Source organism: Acipenser ruthenus, chromosome 3 (assembly GCF_902713425.1).
Source record: "Acipenser ruthenus chromosome 3, fAciRut3.2 maternal haplotype, whole genome shotgun sequence".
In the NCBI taxonomy this organism is placed as follows: domain Eukaryota; kingdom Metazoa; phylum Chordata; class Actinopteri; order Acipenseriformes; family Acipenseridae; genus Acipenser; species Acipenser ruthenus.
In genome coordinates, this window is record NC_081191.1 from 36,507,550 (window position 1) to 36,527,307 (window position 19,758).

Genomic DNA, 19,758 nt, shown 5'->3' on the forward strand with positions numbered 1-19,758 from the left:
CAGTACTTAAGTTGTACCTTCTTTCCTTTGCTGTCTTCCACGATGAAATCCTTATGGTCAGGGGCACATTCTCCTGCGGTTTTTGTGTGTCTAGCCATTTCTTTACATTTCACCACAATTTGCAATTATGTTTTAAATTCTCAATATCTGACGTAATATAGCTTTAAATACGGCGAACAAGCCTTCTAATTGTAATCTCGTTTTAAATCTCACAAGCGGAGTCTCCCAATAGAAATTATTATTATTATTATTATTATTTATTTCTTAGCTGACGCCCTTATCCAGGGCGACTTACAATTGTTACAAGATATCACATTATTTTTACATACAATTACCCATTTATACAGTTGGGTTTTTTATTTTTACTGGAGCAATCTAGGTAAAGTACCTTGCTCAAGGGTACAGCAGCAGTGTCCCCACTGGGATTTGAACCCACGACCCTCCGGTCAAGAGTCCAGAGCCCTAACCACTACTCCACACTGCTGCCCAGAAATGTAGGGCATGTGCTGCCACTCAGTAGTTGGGGCGGGTTTAAAGTATTCAGAACAAATCAAGATACAAGTCAGGAAGGAGGGACATAGCCCCACCGCAGTGGGAAAGGTGGTTTGTTGTAGTTATTTATTATATATTTTTTTTTAATGGGAAAGGGGTGTCAACGTGAATTGAGTAACCATTTCCAGTGTTTTCCCGGTGTTTTCCCGGTGTTTATTGGCTATGCACCGATTTAATATTTTTGTATCAGGGGTGTTTTATCATTTTTGATCGGTTTAAAACTGAAAATCAGAAGCCCTAATTATAACCCACTGTTGGAAACAAAGTAGGAGGAAGGGATGTTTAGGGTGTTTGGAAAAGCAGAGTTAATTCTGCACATAGACCAAATGGAATAACACACTGAACAAAAAAACTGCCAAAAGATCCAGGCAATTTTACAAAAGCCTTGCCAGGAAAGTTGTAGAAATGAATTATGCACATGTGAAGGTGTACAGCAGGGTAATATATATCCCAAAACTAGTCAATATCAGGTCACCAGTTAAGGCCAATTCCACTGCCGAATGTGTGTAACATCTTATCTGCTTAATAATGAGAACATTGATACCTCACTCCAAAAGGCTCGGGTACCCTGATTTCCAGAATGTTTGGTACATTTTTGATACAAACGTTTTTGGAATTCACAGTTTCTCTAGTTCAGTTTACTATGGAAACAGAAGCTACCATCAGTAATAGGAACTGTGTGGCTTTCATCCCTCCATGTAAGTAAACATTCCCAGAATTGGATTGGAGCTGAACAAGCTGGCACTACAATGCGGTAGAAGACCTAGGAGACTTGAAGAGGACCTGAAGTAGTCTTCTAGAAGTCTTCTACCACAAGCCTGCATGACTCTCGCAATGGAGGAGGCAGCACTGTTTCCAAGATTGGAAGATCTTTCCAGACAGTGTTGGGACTGCCCATGGAGCGTTTAGGAATTTGGTATTTTGAACAAACTGCAGAAGCATTATGGAACATTGAGGGTGGAAAGTTACCTGGGAAACTCTACTCACTCACAAAATATGATATTCTCGTCAATTTATTGAAGTGCCAGCATCAGTGCCAAGCCACCGTGAGCTGTTGTGGGCAATGAAACTCCAGAGATGGGTGATGAAATCACCCGGGATTGAAAAAGGCACATGGGTTTCTAAAAACAAATTAATGAGTTAGTTATTTAGGTTCAGTGGCTAGGGAGTGACTCTCTTCAAGGACTGCATGGCGATGCTCCTGAGTTTAGAAGAGAGATAGTTACCATCAAGGCCCCTGTGGAATTGTCAGAAAGATGAGCCTAAAAATATATATAACTGAAGCTGTAAAATTTAAAACATAAACATACCTACATTATGCTGTTTAGCAGAAGTTTGATTTAATTTGATCTAAGACTTGTTCACCTCTTGACATAAACCAGCTGAGCTAGTGTGATTGAGGAATGGCCCATTACTAGTAATTAATCATACAAATACAAGCCGATCCAGTGTGTGAAGCAAAGCATTCGAAAGTGCTGTGTAGTTTGGGAGGTGGTTTGGAAATGCAGGGCTGCTTCTGCACATTGACCAAATGGAATTACATATTGAGCAAATACACTGATGGGGGTTCTAGAAGATTTAGAGAAGCTTTGAGCTAGCTATTGACTCGAATAACAATACCTTGTGATGTAGTAGCACTCACATCATTGGCTGTAGGTTGGCACATGTGACAGATGCTGCCTACAGTTTGCACCCAGAAACATATTCTATTCTGAGTGAGCTTCTGATTACCTGACTATCTAAATCTAACATTCCAGATGTGGGTAAAGGTTAATTTGGCTTGCCATTAACATCTATTTTTAGAGCAGATCCGCTCGGTTCTCTATACTTATTATGAAGGAATATTGTATGGCAGGAATATTTTATGACCATTTGATCCTTTTGTAGACCTATATACATGCCTACACATACTCATGCAAAACAATACAAAGAAAGACTTCACCTGGTGCCCAAATTGATAGCAAAAACATGCAGTAAACATTAAACAACCTCTAATTAAACATTTACCACACTGCTTATAAACCACCATTCCTTTGCAAAGCAGTTTTAACTTCAACACACTAATTCCTTTATACACACACATTAAGCTGCACAGCAGTAAATTGTTTTCTCACCCGTTCAGTAATCTATTTACCAGTTCCCTTTAAAAGGATTAACTGTTAAAAGCTGCTAATCTTGTGCAGAGAGTGCTCACTTCCACTGAAGACGTCTGAAAGGTGGCTGAGGAGGTGAGACCGAGAAGAGACACAAAGAGGTCCTGATAACTTCATCAATGGTGGAGGAGTCAAGACCATCATGGGAAAACCCCATGCAGTTTGTGCTGGCATGTGTGTCCTATGCAGTGGGACTGGGCAATGTCTGGCGCTTTCCTTATCTGTGCCAGATGCATGGTGGAGGTAGGACACAGATTCCTATTTTAAAGGGTTACAGCTATGATGGCCAGCTTCATATTTGACAAGGATTGCGTTGCTATTTTGTATCTATTTCATTTTCACCAGGAAAACTTTATATAAAAAATACATGAACAATGTGTTAATAATACTTATGAATATTCTTTTATGTAAAATGACCTAAAAAATGACACAAACAGTTTCTGATAAAGAGCGCAGTATAGCTCTTGTTTCAAAGTTCAAAGGCTTTTTTTTCTTTTTTTTTAAGGACAGTTGCCAAGTGACCAACTTAAAATGATAACTGGTGATTGAGTAATGGTTGTAGAGAGCAGATAGCTTCTATGGCAATAATTGTGGTATATGATAATGGGGGGGACGGGACGGGACGGGACTGGCATATAAATACAGACATTGGTCCTGAGATTTGGGTAATCAGTAACATCCCCTTGAAGTTATTAAGCATGGCATTTAAAGTGAAATGACCCCTTCCACCGGTAACTTGGTTTATTAAGACACAGTTGAAGTTTCCTGCTCCAACACATATTTAAGATAAACAATAGTTATTACATTTTGGAATAATGCTGAGAGCTTGCCAATTCATATAGTTATTTTTATTAAAATATAAATTAACAATAAATGGATAAGTGTACATAAAATGACAAGTAGTACTACTAGGTATGGATATAGTCTGCTTGATTTTCAAAACGGGAAAAAACGATGTTGAACAAATATGTCGCAATTGTTTTCTAAACCCTAATTTATACCAAAAGTGCTGGTTTCACATATCACTGACTAGCACTAATCCTGGACTACCTTATGCAGTCTAGTCCAGAATTATCTTTAAGCAGTGTCTGTGAAGCCAGTACAGTAGGTTACTACGTTTTTGACCCTGTAAAAACCTGTAGAAAGTGATTAACAGAACATTACCTGAACTGTTTTGTAACCTAGTTCTTATTTTTGACCCTTTTAGAAAAAATCTCTGCTTGCGTTACAGCTACTGAATATACATGATAATAGTAGTAAATTATTGACCGATAGTAAGCACATAATAAGCGCATATTTGGTTCAGTCTCACAGTCTCTAAAGTAATGACCTAAAACGTATTGGTAAAATGTTATTCAGCGTGACAAAAACATGATTTGTAATAAAGGAGATCCCTTCTTTAATTGCTGTTATACTTCCTTAACTTGAACTATGGTATATGATTCACACCTTAATGTGCTGTACCCAACATGTACATACAGGTAAAAACAAAGCATTGTTACATCAGCAGTAATGGCAACAATCAAGCAAGGCCAACACATGCCCGGGTGCTCTCGGATGCGTCCTTGAGTCTGTAGAGCTGGGGGGACGCATTCAATAAACAGAGCGCTCTCTCGTGGCGCCCTGTAACATATTGTTAGCAGTTATTGGTCTGTTAGTAGCGAGCAGTTTCACAATAGCAGGCAAATACATCGATGTATTAAAACAGTAGCTTTAAGCGGGTTTTTCAATTTGGTTTGTTTTTTTAATGTAATTTCTACTGTATTTTTGTAATGTACACTTACTTATTATGCCACTGTACTGCCTTACTGAAAAAAAGACAAGACTGTTTTGTAGTGAGTATTGGGGGGGGGGGGCAAGGACACGTAATGCATTTAGTCAAACTTAACTTGAGTTTTGGCAACTTTTCCTTCAATTTGTGTCCTTATGTAATGTTTTACTTGTTACCATGGTAACCTGGAACAGAACCAATCTCCACTGTGGTTAATGACTTTAGGGAGCCCAGAACATGGCAGTGTTACACCTCATTAGCTTGGACATTGACCCTAATGTGTTAGACCAAGTCTCTGTAACAATGCCCACTAATGAGCTACTGATTCACATCTTTGAGATTGAGGTCAACATCCATTAAAATAGGGAATGGAAGTTTGTTTAAACCATAATTAAACTGCTGAATTACAGTGCCTTGCGAAAGTATTCGGCCCCCTTGAACTTTGCGACCTTTTGCCACATTTCAGGCTTCAAACATAAAGATATGAAACTGTAATTTTTTGTGAAGAATCAACAACAAGTGGGACACAATCATGAAGTGGAACGAAATTTATTGGATATTTCAAACTTTTTTAACAAATAAAAAACTGAAAAATTGGGCGTGCAAAATTATTCAGCCCCTTTACTTTCAGTGCAGCAAACTCTCTCCAGAAGTTCAGTGAGGATCTCTGAATGATCCAATGTTGACCTAAATGACTAATGATGATAAATAGAATCCACCTGTGTGTAATCAAGTCTCCGTATAAATGCACCTGCACTGTGATAGTCTCAGAGGTCCGTTTAAAGCGCAGAGAGCATCATGAAGAACTTTCAGCTCATACAAGGAGAAGACTGATCAGAGATGCAGCCAAGAGGCCCATGATCACTCTGGATGAACTGCAGAGATCTACAGCTGAGGTGGGAGACTCTGTCCATGGGACAACAATCAGTCGTATACTGCACAAATCTGGCCTTTATGGAAGAGTGGCAAGAAGAAAGCCATTTCTTAAAGATATCCATAAAAAGTGTCGTTTACAGTTTGCCACAAGCCACCTGGGAGACACACCAAACATGTGGAAGAAGGTGCTCTGGTCAGATGAAACCAAAATCGAACTTTTTGGCAACAATGCAAAACGTTATGTTTGGCGTAAAAGCAACACAGCTCATCACCCTGAACACACCATCCCCACTGTCAAACATGGTGGTGGCAGCATCATGGTTTGGGCCTGCTTTTCTTCAGCAGGGACAGGGAAGATGGTTAAAATTGATGGGAAGATGGATGGAGCCAAATACAGGACCATTCTGGAAGAAAACCTGATGGAGTCTGCAAAAGACCTGAGACTGGGACGGAGATTTGTCTTCCAACAAGACAATGATCCAAAACATAAAGCAAAATCTACAATGGAATGGTTCACAAATAAACATATCCAGGTGTTAGAATGGCCAAGTCAAAGTCCAGACCTGAATCCAATCGAGAATCTGTGGAAAGAACTGAAAACTGCTGTTCACAAATGCTCTCCATCCAACCTCACTGAGCTCGAGCTGTTTTGCAAGGAGGAATGGGCAAAAATTTCAGTCTCTCGATGTGCAAAACTGATAGAGACATACCCCAAGCGACTTACAGCTGTAATCGCAGCAAAAGGTGGCGCTACAAAGTATTAACTTAAGGGGGCTGAATAATTTTGCACGCCCAATTTTTCAGTTTTTTATTTGTTAAAAAAGTTTGAAATATCCAATTAATTTCGTTCCACTTCATGATTGTGTCCCACTTGTTGTTGATTCTTCACAAAAAATTACAGTTTCATATCTTTATGTTTGAAGCCTGAAATGTGGCAAAAGGTCGCAAAGTTCAAGGGGGCCGAATACTTTCGCAAGGCACTGTAGCAACGCAGAGTCATTGGAACACAGTGATTTCTGAGTAAATGCAAAATAGATCCCAAAATAAGATGAGAGTAGTTCAGTGTTACAAAAACAGTTACAAAAAGAAATACCTTTGACTCTCAGAATAAGGGGAAACTAGTGCAGTTGCACTGCAGATTTAAACAAGATTATCTTTGATTCTGGCTTATAATCATAAAACAAACTGAAGGGTACTGAAAATTTTATTTTTTTTCAATTTCACAGTCTACAGATATTTAGTTTCGGTTTATAGTGGCAAAACGATTGCTTTTTCGCCACATCTATATTGTGTACAAAATGTACTGTTGTTTTCATGTCATTTCATCTACTTACATCCAAAGCTGATAAAAATATGTTTCTTTCCATAATTCTGAATGTTTTTCTGCCCTCAGTCTAGATGTACAGTACTGTATAGATACATTAAGGTACATATTTTCAGTAATTACATTATACAAAGGTTATACTGTACTAACAAGAAAAAGCTTCAGTACATTTTTTTTCTCCATAATATTTGATTTAAGTACCATTATTGCTCAGTGCAATGTATACATTATGCAACAGCAGGAGTTACTATACATTATTTGATACCCACATGGGATGAGCTATAAACACAATGTACAGTAGAATTAGGCACCGTAGATTTAAATGTGTTATAAACATAAATCTTTCTTTTTTTCTGACAGGGGCAACTTTCATTAGATGTAATCAATTCAAGTCAAAAGCAATGCAATACCCGAGCACAAAGAATGTTAACACTGCTTAATTTAAATAACTTGAAGGATTTTGGAATTACTGTAAACTTATTTTAAGCCCAAAGTGCCTGCTGATCCTTTTCTGTTTAGGTCAGCAACTTTTTTTTTTTTTTTTTTTTATAGCTTAGGTAAGGAAAGTTCTTTTGAGTGTGAGAATGTAACGTAGCGCACATATCACACACATTCCTCACACTACAGGAAATGCACGGCCAAACCATGGTACGGCTTAAAAGGGTGGGTAAATCTCCTTCGCACGCTAAAAAGCTAAAACAAATCAACTAAAAACTGCAGTTTTTTTTTCTGCATTGAAACAAGCCTGAATGCCGTACCTTATGTTCATGAGACTTCAGCAGCGAAGATCTTGTTTTGAAGTAACCTTGCGCAACTTTCTGCGATAACTACAGGGCGTACCGAGCAATTCTTTATTAACAAGTGAGATCTGCTGGAAGTAGCCATGGTACGAGGGGTTTAGAGACCTCTCCATTCTGTTCAAATTATTGCCGTTTTCCATTTAGTGCTTTATAGTTGAGTTGTTGAGCAAGGTTAGAAAAAATACGGAAGCTACTACAAATTTTAAAAATGCAGCTCTTTACAACGAATGAATAAATAAATACATAACTAAGCCCTTTGCAAAGCCCAGAAAGATATTTTTTCATCCTTTACACTTCTGTTTGACTTTGTGTTAAGTCGTCAGATAGTGGACTCCTTTAAGCCCAGACCTACAATTCATTGTACACTATACTGTACCTAACAAGCACAAAAAAGTCACGTTTGTACCCCAAATTGTATTAATCTAGCATAGCTAGGAATTCGTGCCAGTGGTCTCCTGTATCATTACTGTGTTCTACCAACAGCACCAGGCTTGAGCGACCACCTATAGAGTTGAAGTATAATCTCTTAAACCTGCTTCATTGAGCAAGATAGATAAATAAAATACAAAGTACTGAAAGACTGTCTTTACAATGTAACTGTTGAAACTTGCTAATGTGTATAGGGGTACAGATTTACAGACATTCATAAGCTTCATTCAACTGAAAACCAATCCATTAGTGCTGGTCATTGCCACAATATCCAAAAAAGAATGGTGCCAGCTAGTTTTACTGGCTGTATAAAACAAATTCTTTGGGCCTAAATTCTATTCCCTGATATACAAAAGTTAGGCCAGCAGCTAGAATGCGTGGGCAGGATTTTCAAAAAACAGTGTTATTGTATCAAACTCGCAGTATAATAACAACAGCTTTAGTAGCAAGTGATTTTAAAACGAAATTTGATAATAAAATGAATCCGTTAATGATTTGAGTCGATGCGGTCATTAATGAACGTATTTCTCATTAAAAAGCTTAATTGTCACAGGTCGCGTACATCACTTCCTGTCTCATCAACTAGATAAGGGGAACTTGTTAATCAAAATGCAAGTTAATTGTCACTCACCTCTTTCAAGCTGCTGCTTCTGCTCTACTTCCCTTCATCTCCTCCCTTCTCAACACCTCTCTACTTTCTGGTCTATTTCCCTCTTCAAAAAAGCCTCTATCACTCCCCTCCTCAAAAAACCTTCCCTCGACCCCACCTCCCTCCAGAGCTACCGTCCTGTCTCCCTCCTACCCTTCCTCTCCAAAACCCTCGAGTGGACTGTACACCGCCAGCTCTCTGCTTTCCTGTCCAACCACTCTCTGCTCGACCCTCTCCAAACTGGCTTCCGCTCTGCTCACTCCACTGAAACTGCCCTCCTGTCTGTCACCAACTCACTTAAGTCTGCCCGAGCTGCCTCTCTCTTCTCTGTCCTAATTCTCCTCAACCTCTCTGCTGCCTTTGACACTGTTGATCACTCCATTCTACTATCATCTCTCGCTGACCTGGGGATCTCTGGCACTGCTCTGGCCTGGTTCTCCTCCTACCTCTCCAACCGCACTTACCAGGTAACCTGGCGTGAAGCAACCTCCACACCTCACCCTCTCTTAACAGGAGTCCCCCAAGGGTCAGTCTTGGGTCCTCTCCTGTTCTCTCTCTACACCCGCTCCCTGGGCCCCCTCATCACATCCTATGGTTTCTCATACCATTTCTATGCTGATGATGCTCAGATTTTCCTCTCCTTCCCCACCTCTGACTCCACCATCTCCTCCTGTATCTCTACCTGTCTGTCTGCTATTTCCTCCTGGATGCACTCGCATCACCTCAAACTCAACCTCTCTAAATCTGAACTCCTTTTCTTTCCCTCCTCCTCCCCCTCCTCTGATCTCTCTATCTCTGTTCCTCTGGAATCTACCACACTCTCTCCCTCTTCCTCAGCTAAGAACCTCGGAGTCACCCTGGACCCCTGCCTCTCTTATTCCCAGCACATCTCCAATCTGGCACGCTGTCACAAAGACGGCCAGAGTGGGTGGCGTCAGACCAGCAGCAGGAAATAAACAGACAGAGATTTGGGGTTTGGTGAAGCTGGGCGCGTGATCGCGCTCAGCATTTAATAACAGAACAGAAAATAAAAGGTTTGAAACAAAACAGGACACGGCACTTTAAGCCAAAATAAATAGACAGACAAAACGAACTAACACTTAACAAACGGTGCACGGAGACAAACAAACACGGTGAGAACAAACACTTATATTTACGCTTTCTTTCACTTTCTTTCACTTTCTAGTTTCTCCTTCTCCACACCCGTTCTCCACTCTCGAACACCCAACCCCGAGTGAATGCTACGTGTCTCTATATATACTGTTGTGTTGGGATTCAATTACTAATTAATTATTCACTTGAATCCCAGCACGTGAATTAATTCTGTGCAACCCCGTGCTTACATATTACATTTAACCAGCACGTGAAGTGATTTGTGCTCTCCTCGTGCCTAAATACAAATCTACACTTTTTAAATACACGTGAAACACAGACCCGTTTATATCCCGTGTACCAATCTATACACCAACATTTAACACACGCACGCAACATACAACACATAATAAGCACACAGGGGCGGGGCACATTGCCACACACGCACTTGCCGATTCTTCCTGAGCAACATCCGAAGAATCCGACCCTTCCTCACCAACTACGCCACCCAGCTCCTGGTCCAGGCCTTGGTACTCTCCCGCCTAGACTACTGCAACTCCCTCCTGGCTGGCCTCCCTGCGTCTGCCACCCGTCCGCTCCAGCTCATCCAGAACTCCACTGCCCGCCTGGTGTTCTCTCTGCCTCGCTTCTCCCACGCAACTCCACTACTCCGCTCACTCCACTGGCTACCGATCACCGCTCGCATCCAGTTCAAGACTCTTGTACTAGCCTACAGATGCCTTGACCAGACTGCACCCAGCTACATCCAGACCCTCATCTCTCCCTACACCCCCACTCAACCTCTCCGCTCCGCCTGCACTAGAAGACTCTACCTCCTCTACGCTCCCCTGCCTCCAGAGCCCGCTCCTTCTCCACCCTCGCTCCTCAGTGGTGGAATGACCTACCTACAGATGTCAGGACCGCCCAGTCACTGACCACATTCCGGCGCCTCCTTAAGACTCACCTTTTCAGACAGCACCTGTAGAACTCCTCTGTTTTTCCCCTGGGACAATATCATCCTTCCTTAAATGCGCTTTATTTGCTCTTATCTGCCCCCTATTTTCTGCATTTAATCCTGTACTTCAGAGTACTGTAATCTGCCAAGTGTTTAATCTGTAGTATTTTGTATTTAATCATATCTTGATGTAACTATCACTGTCACTGTTATCTGCTGTATTATTGAATTGTATTTTGTCACACTTGTACTTGCTTGAACCAAAGTCATTGTATTTATCTTGCTCTTATTGTATTACTTTTACTGTAACACTTGAAATGTATTTGCTTACAATTGTAAATCGCCCTGGATAAGGGCGTCTGCTAAGAAATAAATAATAATAATAATAATAATAATGTTAACGAGATCGAGAAAAATGAATGGAAGCAGAATTAGCTGTTATGGAAACTTAGCGTACAGGGAGACAGCCCACCTGCGAGCAATAGCCAAATGGAAATAAAAATAATGGTAATATCTATTTTGTGTATAATTTGTAAACTTCATTTAAAATTGTGCATTTTGTCACCCAGAATGTACATTTGTTTAGAACACTTCACATATAAATGATGATTTACGATTATCTGGCGTGTGGGTATAAATTGAACGGCGCTATTTTAAAATAAACAAATAAAAAAAAAATCAATAATTAAAGCAGTGTGGAGTAGTGGTTAGGGCTCTGGACTCTTGACCAGAGGGTTGTGGGTTCAATCCCCAGTGGGGGACACTGCTGTTGTACCCTTGAGCAAGGTACTTTACCTAGATTGCTCCAGTAAAAACCCAACTGTATAAATGGGTAATTGTATATAAAAAATAATGTAATTGTATGTAAAAATAATGTGATATCTTGTAACAATTGTAAGTCGCCCTGGATAAGGGCGTCTGCTAAGAAATAAATAATAATAATAAATCCCATTAGTCATTTACCCTCATCGATGGGGGGGGGGGTATTTTGCCACAGCTTATTATATACAACTCTTTTAATGTGCATTTTGCAATCTTTTTGGTTAAAAAGAACAAAAAATATCTTTCTTCCTTTTTTTTGAACGGGTCGGTGGGTAGACTTGTCAGCTCATGAAGTGTAGGTTATGTAGGCTTGGTTGGAATTTACTTTTGTATGTATTTTAGTATGTATGATTGTAGGCTATAAATAAGTACGTTTGACGTGTCATTTGTGTTTGTAGTTGTAACACTTCATTATAATTACGATAGAACTCCCTAACCCAATACACAATTGTTTATAATTAACTGTTCGGTGAATTCCTGTAATCATGCATTTTCTCCGGCACTCTGCTCGCTTCCACGATAAATAAACAACATGATTAGAAGTAGCCACCAAACACTTACTGTATTATAAGAACATTGTATCTGCATACAAACAAGTGAAGGTGAAAGTGTACATTGTACATAAAGTGTGGGGGGAGACAACATTACAAATAAGTTCAGGCAAAATCCATGTCAATGATCTCGATCACATTCCTAGCCAATCTGTGTGTCCTTGTACGCCAGTTCTTCGTTCTTGTGTGGATTAGACACAAGTGTTAAAAGCCAAGGACCCATTGCAAATCCGCCGTCACCTGTAAGGAAACTTTATTGTAATATCTAGTATGCCATTTTCTATACCAAGATTTCATTTTTTAATCTTAGGTTTTTATTTGTATAATTCAAATAAAATCTACAGTAGAGGTCAGCTATTATATAATGTACGTATCCAGAGTTCAGATAGGCTACAGTTACATTGATCATTTCTTGGTAGTAACATTACACTGGGTGCAAATAGCAGTATATCATTTTAGCAATACATTGAATGTTCCATAAGGCTACAGATGGTTCAAACAAGTGACTAAATCTATTTTCATAACTGCAAATATTGAATTATCTAGGTTGTCTGTAAGAAAGAAACTGGTCCTGTACACTCTCTCTCTGTATTGTCGGCGTCGCAGCCGTGGTCTGTTACATTTCTGTTACAACCCTCCTTTTCCAAGTGCAAATTAACACCTGATAAATTATGACAATTAACAGGTTTCCTTTTAAATTCCCACTCAAACAAAATAAATAGTCGTAAGAAGCACTGCTTGTTAAGATATTAACATTATTTTGTAAATCAACATAATTTTGGAAATCACATTCGCATGATTATTTAATAACAGAATAGGCATAACAGCCGCTTGAAAATGCCCAAATCAATGCCACATAACAATTTGTTCATTAACACTGGAGTTATCATTTACGAACTTTTGAAAATCCTGCCCCATGTCTCTTTAATAACGTCACATGTGGTGTCACTAGGCCCACCTGGTGTGCAAGGTTCATTCTTTCAGTTTCCTGTTATTTTTGTTAACATTGAATTTATGTTTTGGACATAGGATAGTCAGTCCTGTATTTATCTTGTGTTGGTGTAATATTATTATTAAGAATGTTTTATATTAGCCTATATTAACAATGTATACATTTTTGTAATATTGTTTGTGACAGCTGCTGGTATGGGAATAATAACCTAGGCTACTAAACAGCTCAATCCATGTAGAGAAGAATTTAATTAATTGAATTTTACAACTCCAGTCTCCTCGTATTTCAGTTAAAAATGTCACTTAATTGGTTCATAGTTTGCTGCAATTTTCTCCATTTTAAAATTTTAAAAAGGATAATTGATTAATACAAACACAACGGTGTACCTCAGACTACCACAGAACAAGATGTGCTGTAGTTAACACAGTGCAGTACATTTGCTTACAGAAACCTATTTCATTTAGGTGATGTAGAAGTTTTAAACTTTACATTTCACATTGCTTGAGGCTCTTTCTGCAGTACGATAACCTGAAAAGTTTTGAAAATGGATAACAGTTTTAATTTCAGGGCTGTGCAATAATATTTACAGTAAAACATTTTTTTATAAGGACTCACTATACAGTATATTTATTGCTGACAACATTTTTAAGTATATCCATATAATAAGAAAATCGATGCTATTTCCTTTTTACTTTGTAAGTTACTTTCAATTTCACATATTTAGGCAAAAGTCTTCCCATACTATCATAGTTTGGCTCCATTTAAGTGACATATACATACTGTATACCTATACATACTGTCTATGTATGATATTTTCTGTATTTAGGTGCTTGAGCTAAATTAAGATGTATAACAATGGCTAGAGCAGCCACATTGTCTTTATGAAAGTAAGAATCTGTGCCATCAAGTGAACATTTCAAGTTTCTTTTTGCATTACTGGCAGTGCACACCTGTGCACCAGATGGTGCTGACTTTTCTAACCTGGGCCTCATGTCTATGGCAGGCAACTAGAACAGAAAAAAACCTTAACACTGTAAATATCAAAAAGTAAAAAACACTATTTGAAAATACCCATGACAGACCAGGCTAATCTAATTTGAACTTTGTGACCAACAAGGGTCCTCAGATTCAAATTACCAGAAGTGGATATAGATGCTAAAATACTCCTGTAAAATGTAGTGTTGTCCTTACTACACACATTCCAACAGGTGTTGGACAAAAAAGTAGTATTACCAAACAACGTTGTCAAAGGGTGAAGGGCCACCATAAGACACCTGTGATGGCACCGACTTGACTTCCTTTATGAAACATGGGGCAGAAATATGCCATTGTTCTACAGAATGACCATAAAGACTTTTGTGACTGTTCCCCACAAAATAACAGTGATTACAGAAGTACCATTCCACCTTCCACCTTCCTCAAAATCTGTCAGACCTGCTATCCATTGTAACCAAACCTTACATGTAACAAGGAGAGGCAGCTTTTACAGATTTCAGATGTAGATGTAAAGAATCAATGAGTCGTGCAACAAAATAATAATAAGTACTGTAACTGAATTGTTAAATTCTATCTATTCAGGTGGATTTTTAATTCCCTATCTGATTATGTTGGTGGTTGAAGGATTACCTTTGTTTTACCTTGAACTGGCCATTGGACAACGTATGCGCCAGGGGAGCATTGGAGCATGGAGCGCCATTAACCCTTACATGGGGGGAGTGGGTGAGTGTTGGGCGATTCACGACTTCAAACAGGTATCTGACCAGAGGTACCAGCTATCTTCACATACACAGTAGTGCTGATATGGGACTTGTTGCCTGGATCAGCATCAGTTTGTATAAGAGGATAGTTCAGATAAAGGGGGTTCTAATGTGTATTATAGACTGCTGAGGATCTCTCCGCCAAACAGAGCACACATTTTGCCATCTGTATGCCACAACAAATCACAAAGAAACCCAATTCATGACATCACCATATTGAGTTTTTGCCATGCTTTATTCTCTGCCGGAATAAAAATATGCATTTGGTTCACAAATGTTTACAATGCACACAGCCTTTGCCCTGCTTCACACCCACTTCTGGTGTTAAAATAACAGCCATAAATTGCAAGGCTATTGGCTTTTTATTATATAAAACCGTCATCCCTCTGTCTTATTAATTACCCTCTTGTGCAGGTTAATGAATGAAAGCATGAACCAAAGTGATCCAGCTGGATCTGTGCTACCTGCTCATTACTCATTAGCTTTGGTGAAGTAACAATACTCTGCTACTTATTCACAGTGTAACACAGGATGCGTCCTCTACTGAGTGCTCTTGAACCCCCTATCCCCTGATTGAGATCCGTTAAGATTAAGAGGTGGCAGCCTCTTAATATGGCTGACAAGACCAGACTAGCACAGACTGGTCACAAATCAATTGACACTCTTTTAGATGGCAGTGTGGTCAGAAACACCTTGTTAAAGCTAATGAGCTCTTCGTACAGTGAAGTCTAATAAGCACAAGCACCTCGCTGATTTTTGACATTTTGAAGCAATTTCGATCAAGTTGTTGCTTTAGCTCTTTACGTTGTATGTTCCTAAAATTAGGCTGAATTACATCCAAATCCATGGCACATTCATTAAGGGCTACAGCAGAGCCATAATTTGGATTTAATCAAGGCCTTAGCTGCTGGAAAAGTAGCCAGTTGCCTTGAGTTTCATGAGCTTAATAAATCTTAAAACCCTGTTGTTATGACATTTCTAGGAAAGAAAATTCCCATTCAACTAATCCAGGGATCCAACATGAATTTCTGCCTTTTTATGCAGCCTTACATAATTAAATAATTACAAACAGGTATCAAAGCTTTTAACATTAGTCAAGTACAATCAGTTATTTATGTTCTTATCTTCCTCGTGTTTTTAGGTATAGCAAGTGTGGTCGTGTCCATCTTTCTTGCTGTCTACTACAATGTAATTAACGCCTGGGCGTTTTGGTACCTTTTTCATTCATTTCAGGTAAGAGGATAAAAAAAAAGCATTTCATATATTTGAACCCAGTATATATGTTTTAAATATACATGCACCTGCTGCAGTTCATGTAACTATAACATCACAGTATATGACCATTTCAAGTATCCACATTGGTATTCATTGTGACGGTTATTGTGTATGCAGAAATTGTTTAGTATTTTCTTCTTATAATTCATAGCGTATATAGGTGGTGTAGCTCTGCCTCACTTTTTTTCCCTTGCACTTGCTTTCTGTCAAGCTTTCTTTTCAGGTGTTCTCCTGGTATAGCTCTGCCTCAGCTGTGAAAGGAGCTGTATAAGTCCAAGACTGTAGCTGTTGCTGTTAAGCCTCATTTTAAAAAGTCTCAGAAGCAGAGACAGAAACCAGGCTTCTCAGTAGCTGTGATGTGTTTCTCTTTTGATTCCTCAGGGTACCCTGCCCTGGGCAGAGTGTCCTCTCAGCAGTAACTTCACCACCTACATTCCAGAGTGCGAGAAGAGCTCTTCTACCGATTACTTCTGGTACAGGGAGACCTTAAACATCAGCTCCTCCATCGAGGATCACGGGGGCATTCAGATGGGGCAGGCCCTGTGCTTGGTCCTGTCCTGGATGGTGGTGTATCTCTGTGTGCTAAGAGGAACCGAATCCACTGGAAAGGTACGGGCTGCAGCTGAGAATAAATAGAACCACCCACAAAACAAAAGGACCTAAACTTAAAAGTAGGGGGGGTTTCCGAAAAATATAGCATTATACATCTCCACGTGTTGCTACAACTATTTAAATAACATACCTGTAATATTTTCATTGTTAACATCCTGACAACTTTTTACACTTAGAACTATAAAGTCTGTTTCAAAGTTCTTTTCAAAATGTCCGCTTTAAACAGTTGTAGCAACACGTGGGGACTTTAACGCTGTATTTTTCAGAACCCTGCTACTTACTCTTTAAAGTAACAAAATAATTCCCTCCACAGCTGATCATGACATATATCAAGAGTATGTACAGAATAGTATAGAATAAGAATGAGCAATTCGATGTTTAATCACAATTTGATATGCAAGTCTCCAGATATATGCAGAAATGTATGTGTGAATATGAGATTCTCATTAACTTAAATTACATATTGTTAGTACCAAGTTTAGTGACAACTGGATAAACTGTTCTCCAGATACATGGAAAAATGTGTGTGACATAAAAACAAAAATCTAGTTGAAATGACATAAGAGCAATGAAAACTAAAGTGTTTTATGATTTTTCTTTAATGTTAATTGATAAGCTACTGGCTACTGGAACACTATCACACGTCTTTAGTGATGCCTTTATTTAAGCCATACAATAAGTAAAAATAAATTATATTACTTAACAGATTTCTACCTGAAAACTATCCACTAAATTATTGAAGGTAAATGTATCTCTTTTAACAGGCTATTGGAGGTTTTATCAATGAAAGATGAACTGAAGTTCCCATTTTGTTTATCCAGGTGGTGTATTTCACAGCAACATTTCCATACTTGGTAATGATCATCTATTTGATCAGAGGAGTTACTCTGCATGGTGCTCTGAATGGATTGAAGTACATGTTCACACCCAAGGTTGGTAAATACGGGTATACCAATGATACTGTGCTTCTATTCTCCCCTTAAGCACTGGTACAAGAGCTGTCTTGTGTCTCACCTCACAAGAACCTTGGGAGCTATATAAAGTGGTTCCAGTGGCTCAATAGCATGAAGGGGAGGGTGGGGGTAAGTATTTCCTCTTCCCAGAGTTCAACCCAATTCATAAGCATGGTGAGGTATTGTTGAGGCGAAGGTCCATTCGGTGCACCTAAACAAGAGCTGTCCATCCTTTTTGGCTGAAAGAGCCTTACCGAAGACCAGAGCGCCCTTGAAGAGCCATAAAAACAAACAAACAACAATGAAGCCTGAAACACGACTCTGCTCATTAAGCATGTTTCATGTTTAACGACATCAAGTTTGCTGCACCTCGACTGTACTTGGCTTCTACCAGGCACTGAAGATTGTATTTGGTATTTGGGATAATTCATCTGGCTCATGAGTCATCCGCTGGACAGCCCTGATCAAACGATGGTGAATCTCAAAACTTCTGTCATTTAAATCATTCAAATAGCACTCTCTGGTATATACACATTTTTTACAGAGAAAAATGCTCCAAAGAGACTCGTTCACTGTTAGACTTTTTCGACCTTGGTTCTCAAAGACGGTGTTTACATGGACAAGTCATGACAGTTTTCCTCACAATGCTTTGGTCGTACTTCTCAGGAATTGCATTTCCATGTAGTTGTGTAGTTTAGATTTAGGACGACAAATCGGGCCATGACAATGCAAATTACTGCAGTCATAGTGATTTAGGGGATGGGATATTTAAATGTACCTGTCTGCATACTAATTAGGAAAGAATGACTTTTAATATCGTGAGGAGAGCTTCATGCGTTGCCATGAAGATAAAAACATTTAACGAGAAATTAATTCACGTGTTGTCGCTCACATTCTGAATTAAGTCGCGCATTAGTTACTTCTTTGTCTGGTTACCGTTCCAACACACACACACACAAAATTATATCAAATATAATTTCTACAAGTTTTACTACTTAGAATATATATTTGTGTGTGTGTGTGTTTGTGGAACATCTAAAAGTTATATTTCATTAACACTAGAACCGCCTTTTAAAATATATGTTTTTATTTTGAATATAACCTACAATATTCAATTTATATATATACAGACGTGCTCAAATTTGTTGGTACCCCTCCACAAAAAACGAAGAATGCACAATTTTCTCTGAAATAACTTGAAACTGACAAAAGTAATTGGCATCCACCATTGTTTATTCCATATTTAATAGAAATCAGACTTTGCTTTTGATTTTTTATTTAACATAATATTGTAAATAATAAAACAAATAAAAATGGCATGGACAAAAATGATGGGACCGCTAACCTAATATTTTGTTGCACAACCTTTAGAGGCAATCACTGCAATCAAACGTTTTCTGTAGCTGTCAATGAGACTTCTGCACCTGTTAACAGGTAGTTTGGCCCACTCTTCCTGAGCAAACTGCTCCAGCTGTCTCAGGTTTGATGGGTGCCTTCTCCAGACTGCAAGTTTCAGCTCTTTCCATAGATGTTCGATAGGATTCAGATCAGGACTCATAGAAGGCCACTTCAGAATAGTCCAATGTTTTGTTCTTATCCATTCTTGGGTGCTTTTAGCTGTGTGTTTTGGGTCATTATCCTGTTGGTGGACCCATGACCTGCGACTGAGACAGAGCTTTCTGACACTGGGCAGTACGTTTTGCTCCAGAATGCCTTGATAGTCTTGAGCTTTCATTGTGCCCTGCACAGATTCAAGGCACCCTGTGCCAGGCGCAGCAAAGCAGCCCCAAAACATAACCGAGCCTCCTCCATGTTTCACTGTAGGTATGGTGTTCTTTTCTTTGAAAGCTTCATTTTTTCGTCTGTGAACATAGAGCTGATGTGACTTGCCAAAAAGCTCCAGTTTTGACTCATCTGTCCAAAGGACATTCTCCCAGAAGGACTGTGGCTTGTCAATATGCATTTTAGCAAATTCCAGTCTGGCTTTTTTATGTTTTTCTTTCAAAAGTGGAGTCCTCCTGGGTCTTCTTCCATGGAGCCCACTGTCACTCAAAAAGCGACGGATGGTGCGATCAGAAACTGACGTACCTTCACCTTGGAGTTCAGCTTGTCTATCTTTGGCAGTTATCCTTGGTTCTTTTTCTACCATTCGCACTATCCTTCTGTTCAATCTGGGGTCGATTTTCCTCTTGCGGCCGCGCCCAGGGAGGTTAGCTACAGTTCCATGGACCTTAA

The 19,758-nt window shown here is 39.2% G+C and overlaps 1 protein-coding gene across 2 annotated transcripts in view; it reads left to right on the forward strand.

The window, feature by feature from the left end:
* Positions 1–2,709: 2,709 nt before the first annotated feature.
* The window catches only part of LOC117435420 (sodium- and chloride-dependent transporter XTRP3-like), a 33,137-nt gene continuing 16,088 nt past the window's right edge, over positions 2,710–19,758 (forward strand). Inside the window, exons 1-5 of one of the 2 annotated variants that reach the window (XM_059012842.1) lie at positions 2,710–2,948; positions 14,505–14,645; positions 15,825–15,916; positions 16,340–16,567; positions 17,392–17,502. In XM_059012842.1, the coding sequence (XP_058868825.1) occupies positions 2,825–2,948; positions 14,505–14,645; positions 15,825–15,916; positions 16,340–16,567; positions 17,392–17,502 (696 nt within the window). In that variant the 5' untranslated portion in view covers positions 2,710–2,824. The remainder of the gene's footprint in view (positions 2,949–14,504; positions 14,646–15,824; positions 15,917–16,339; positions 16,568–17,391; positions 17,503–19,758) is intronic. The other variant, XM_034058552.3, reaches the window with a different exon arrangement.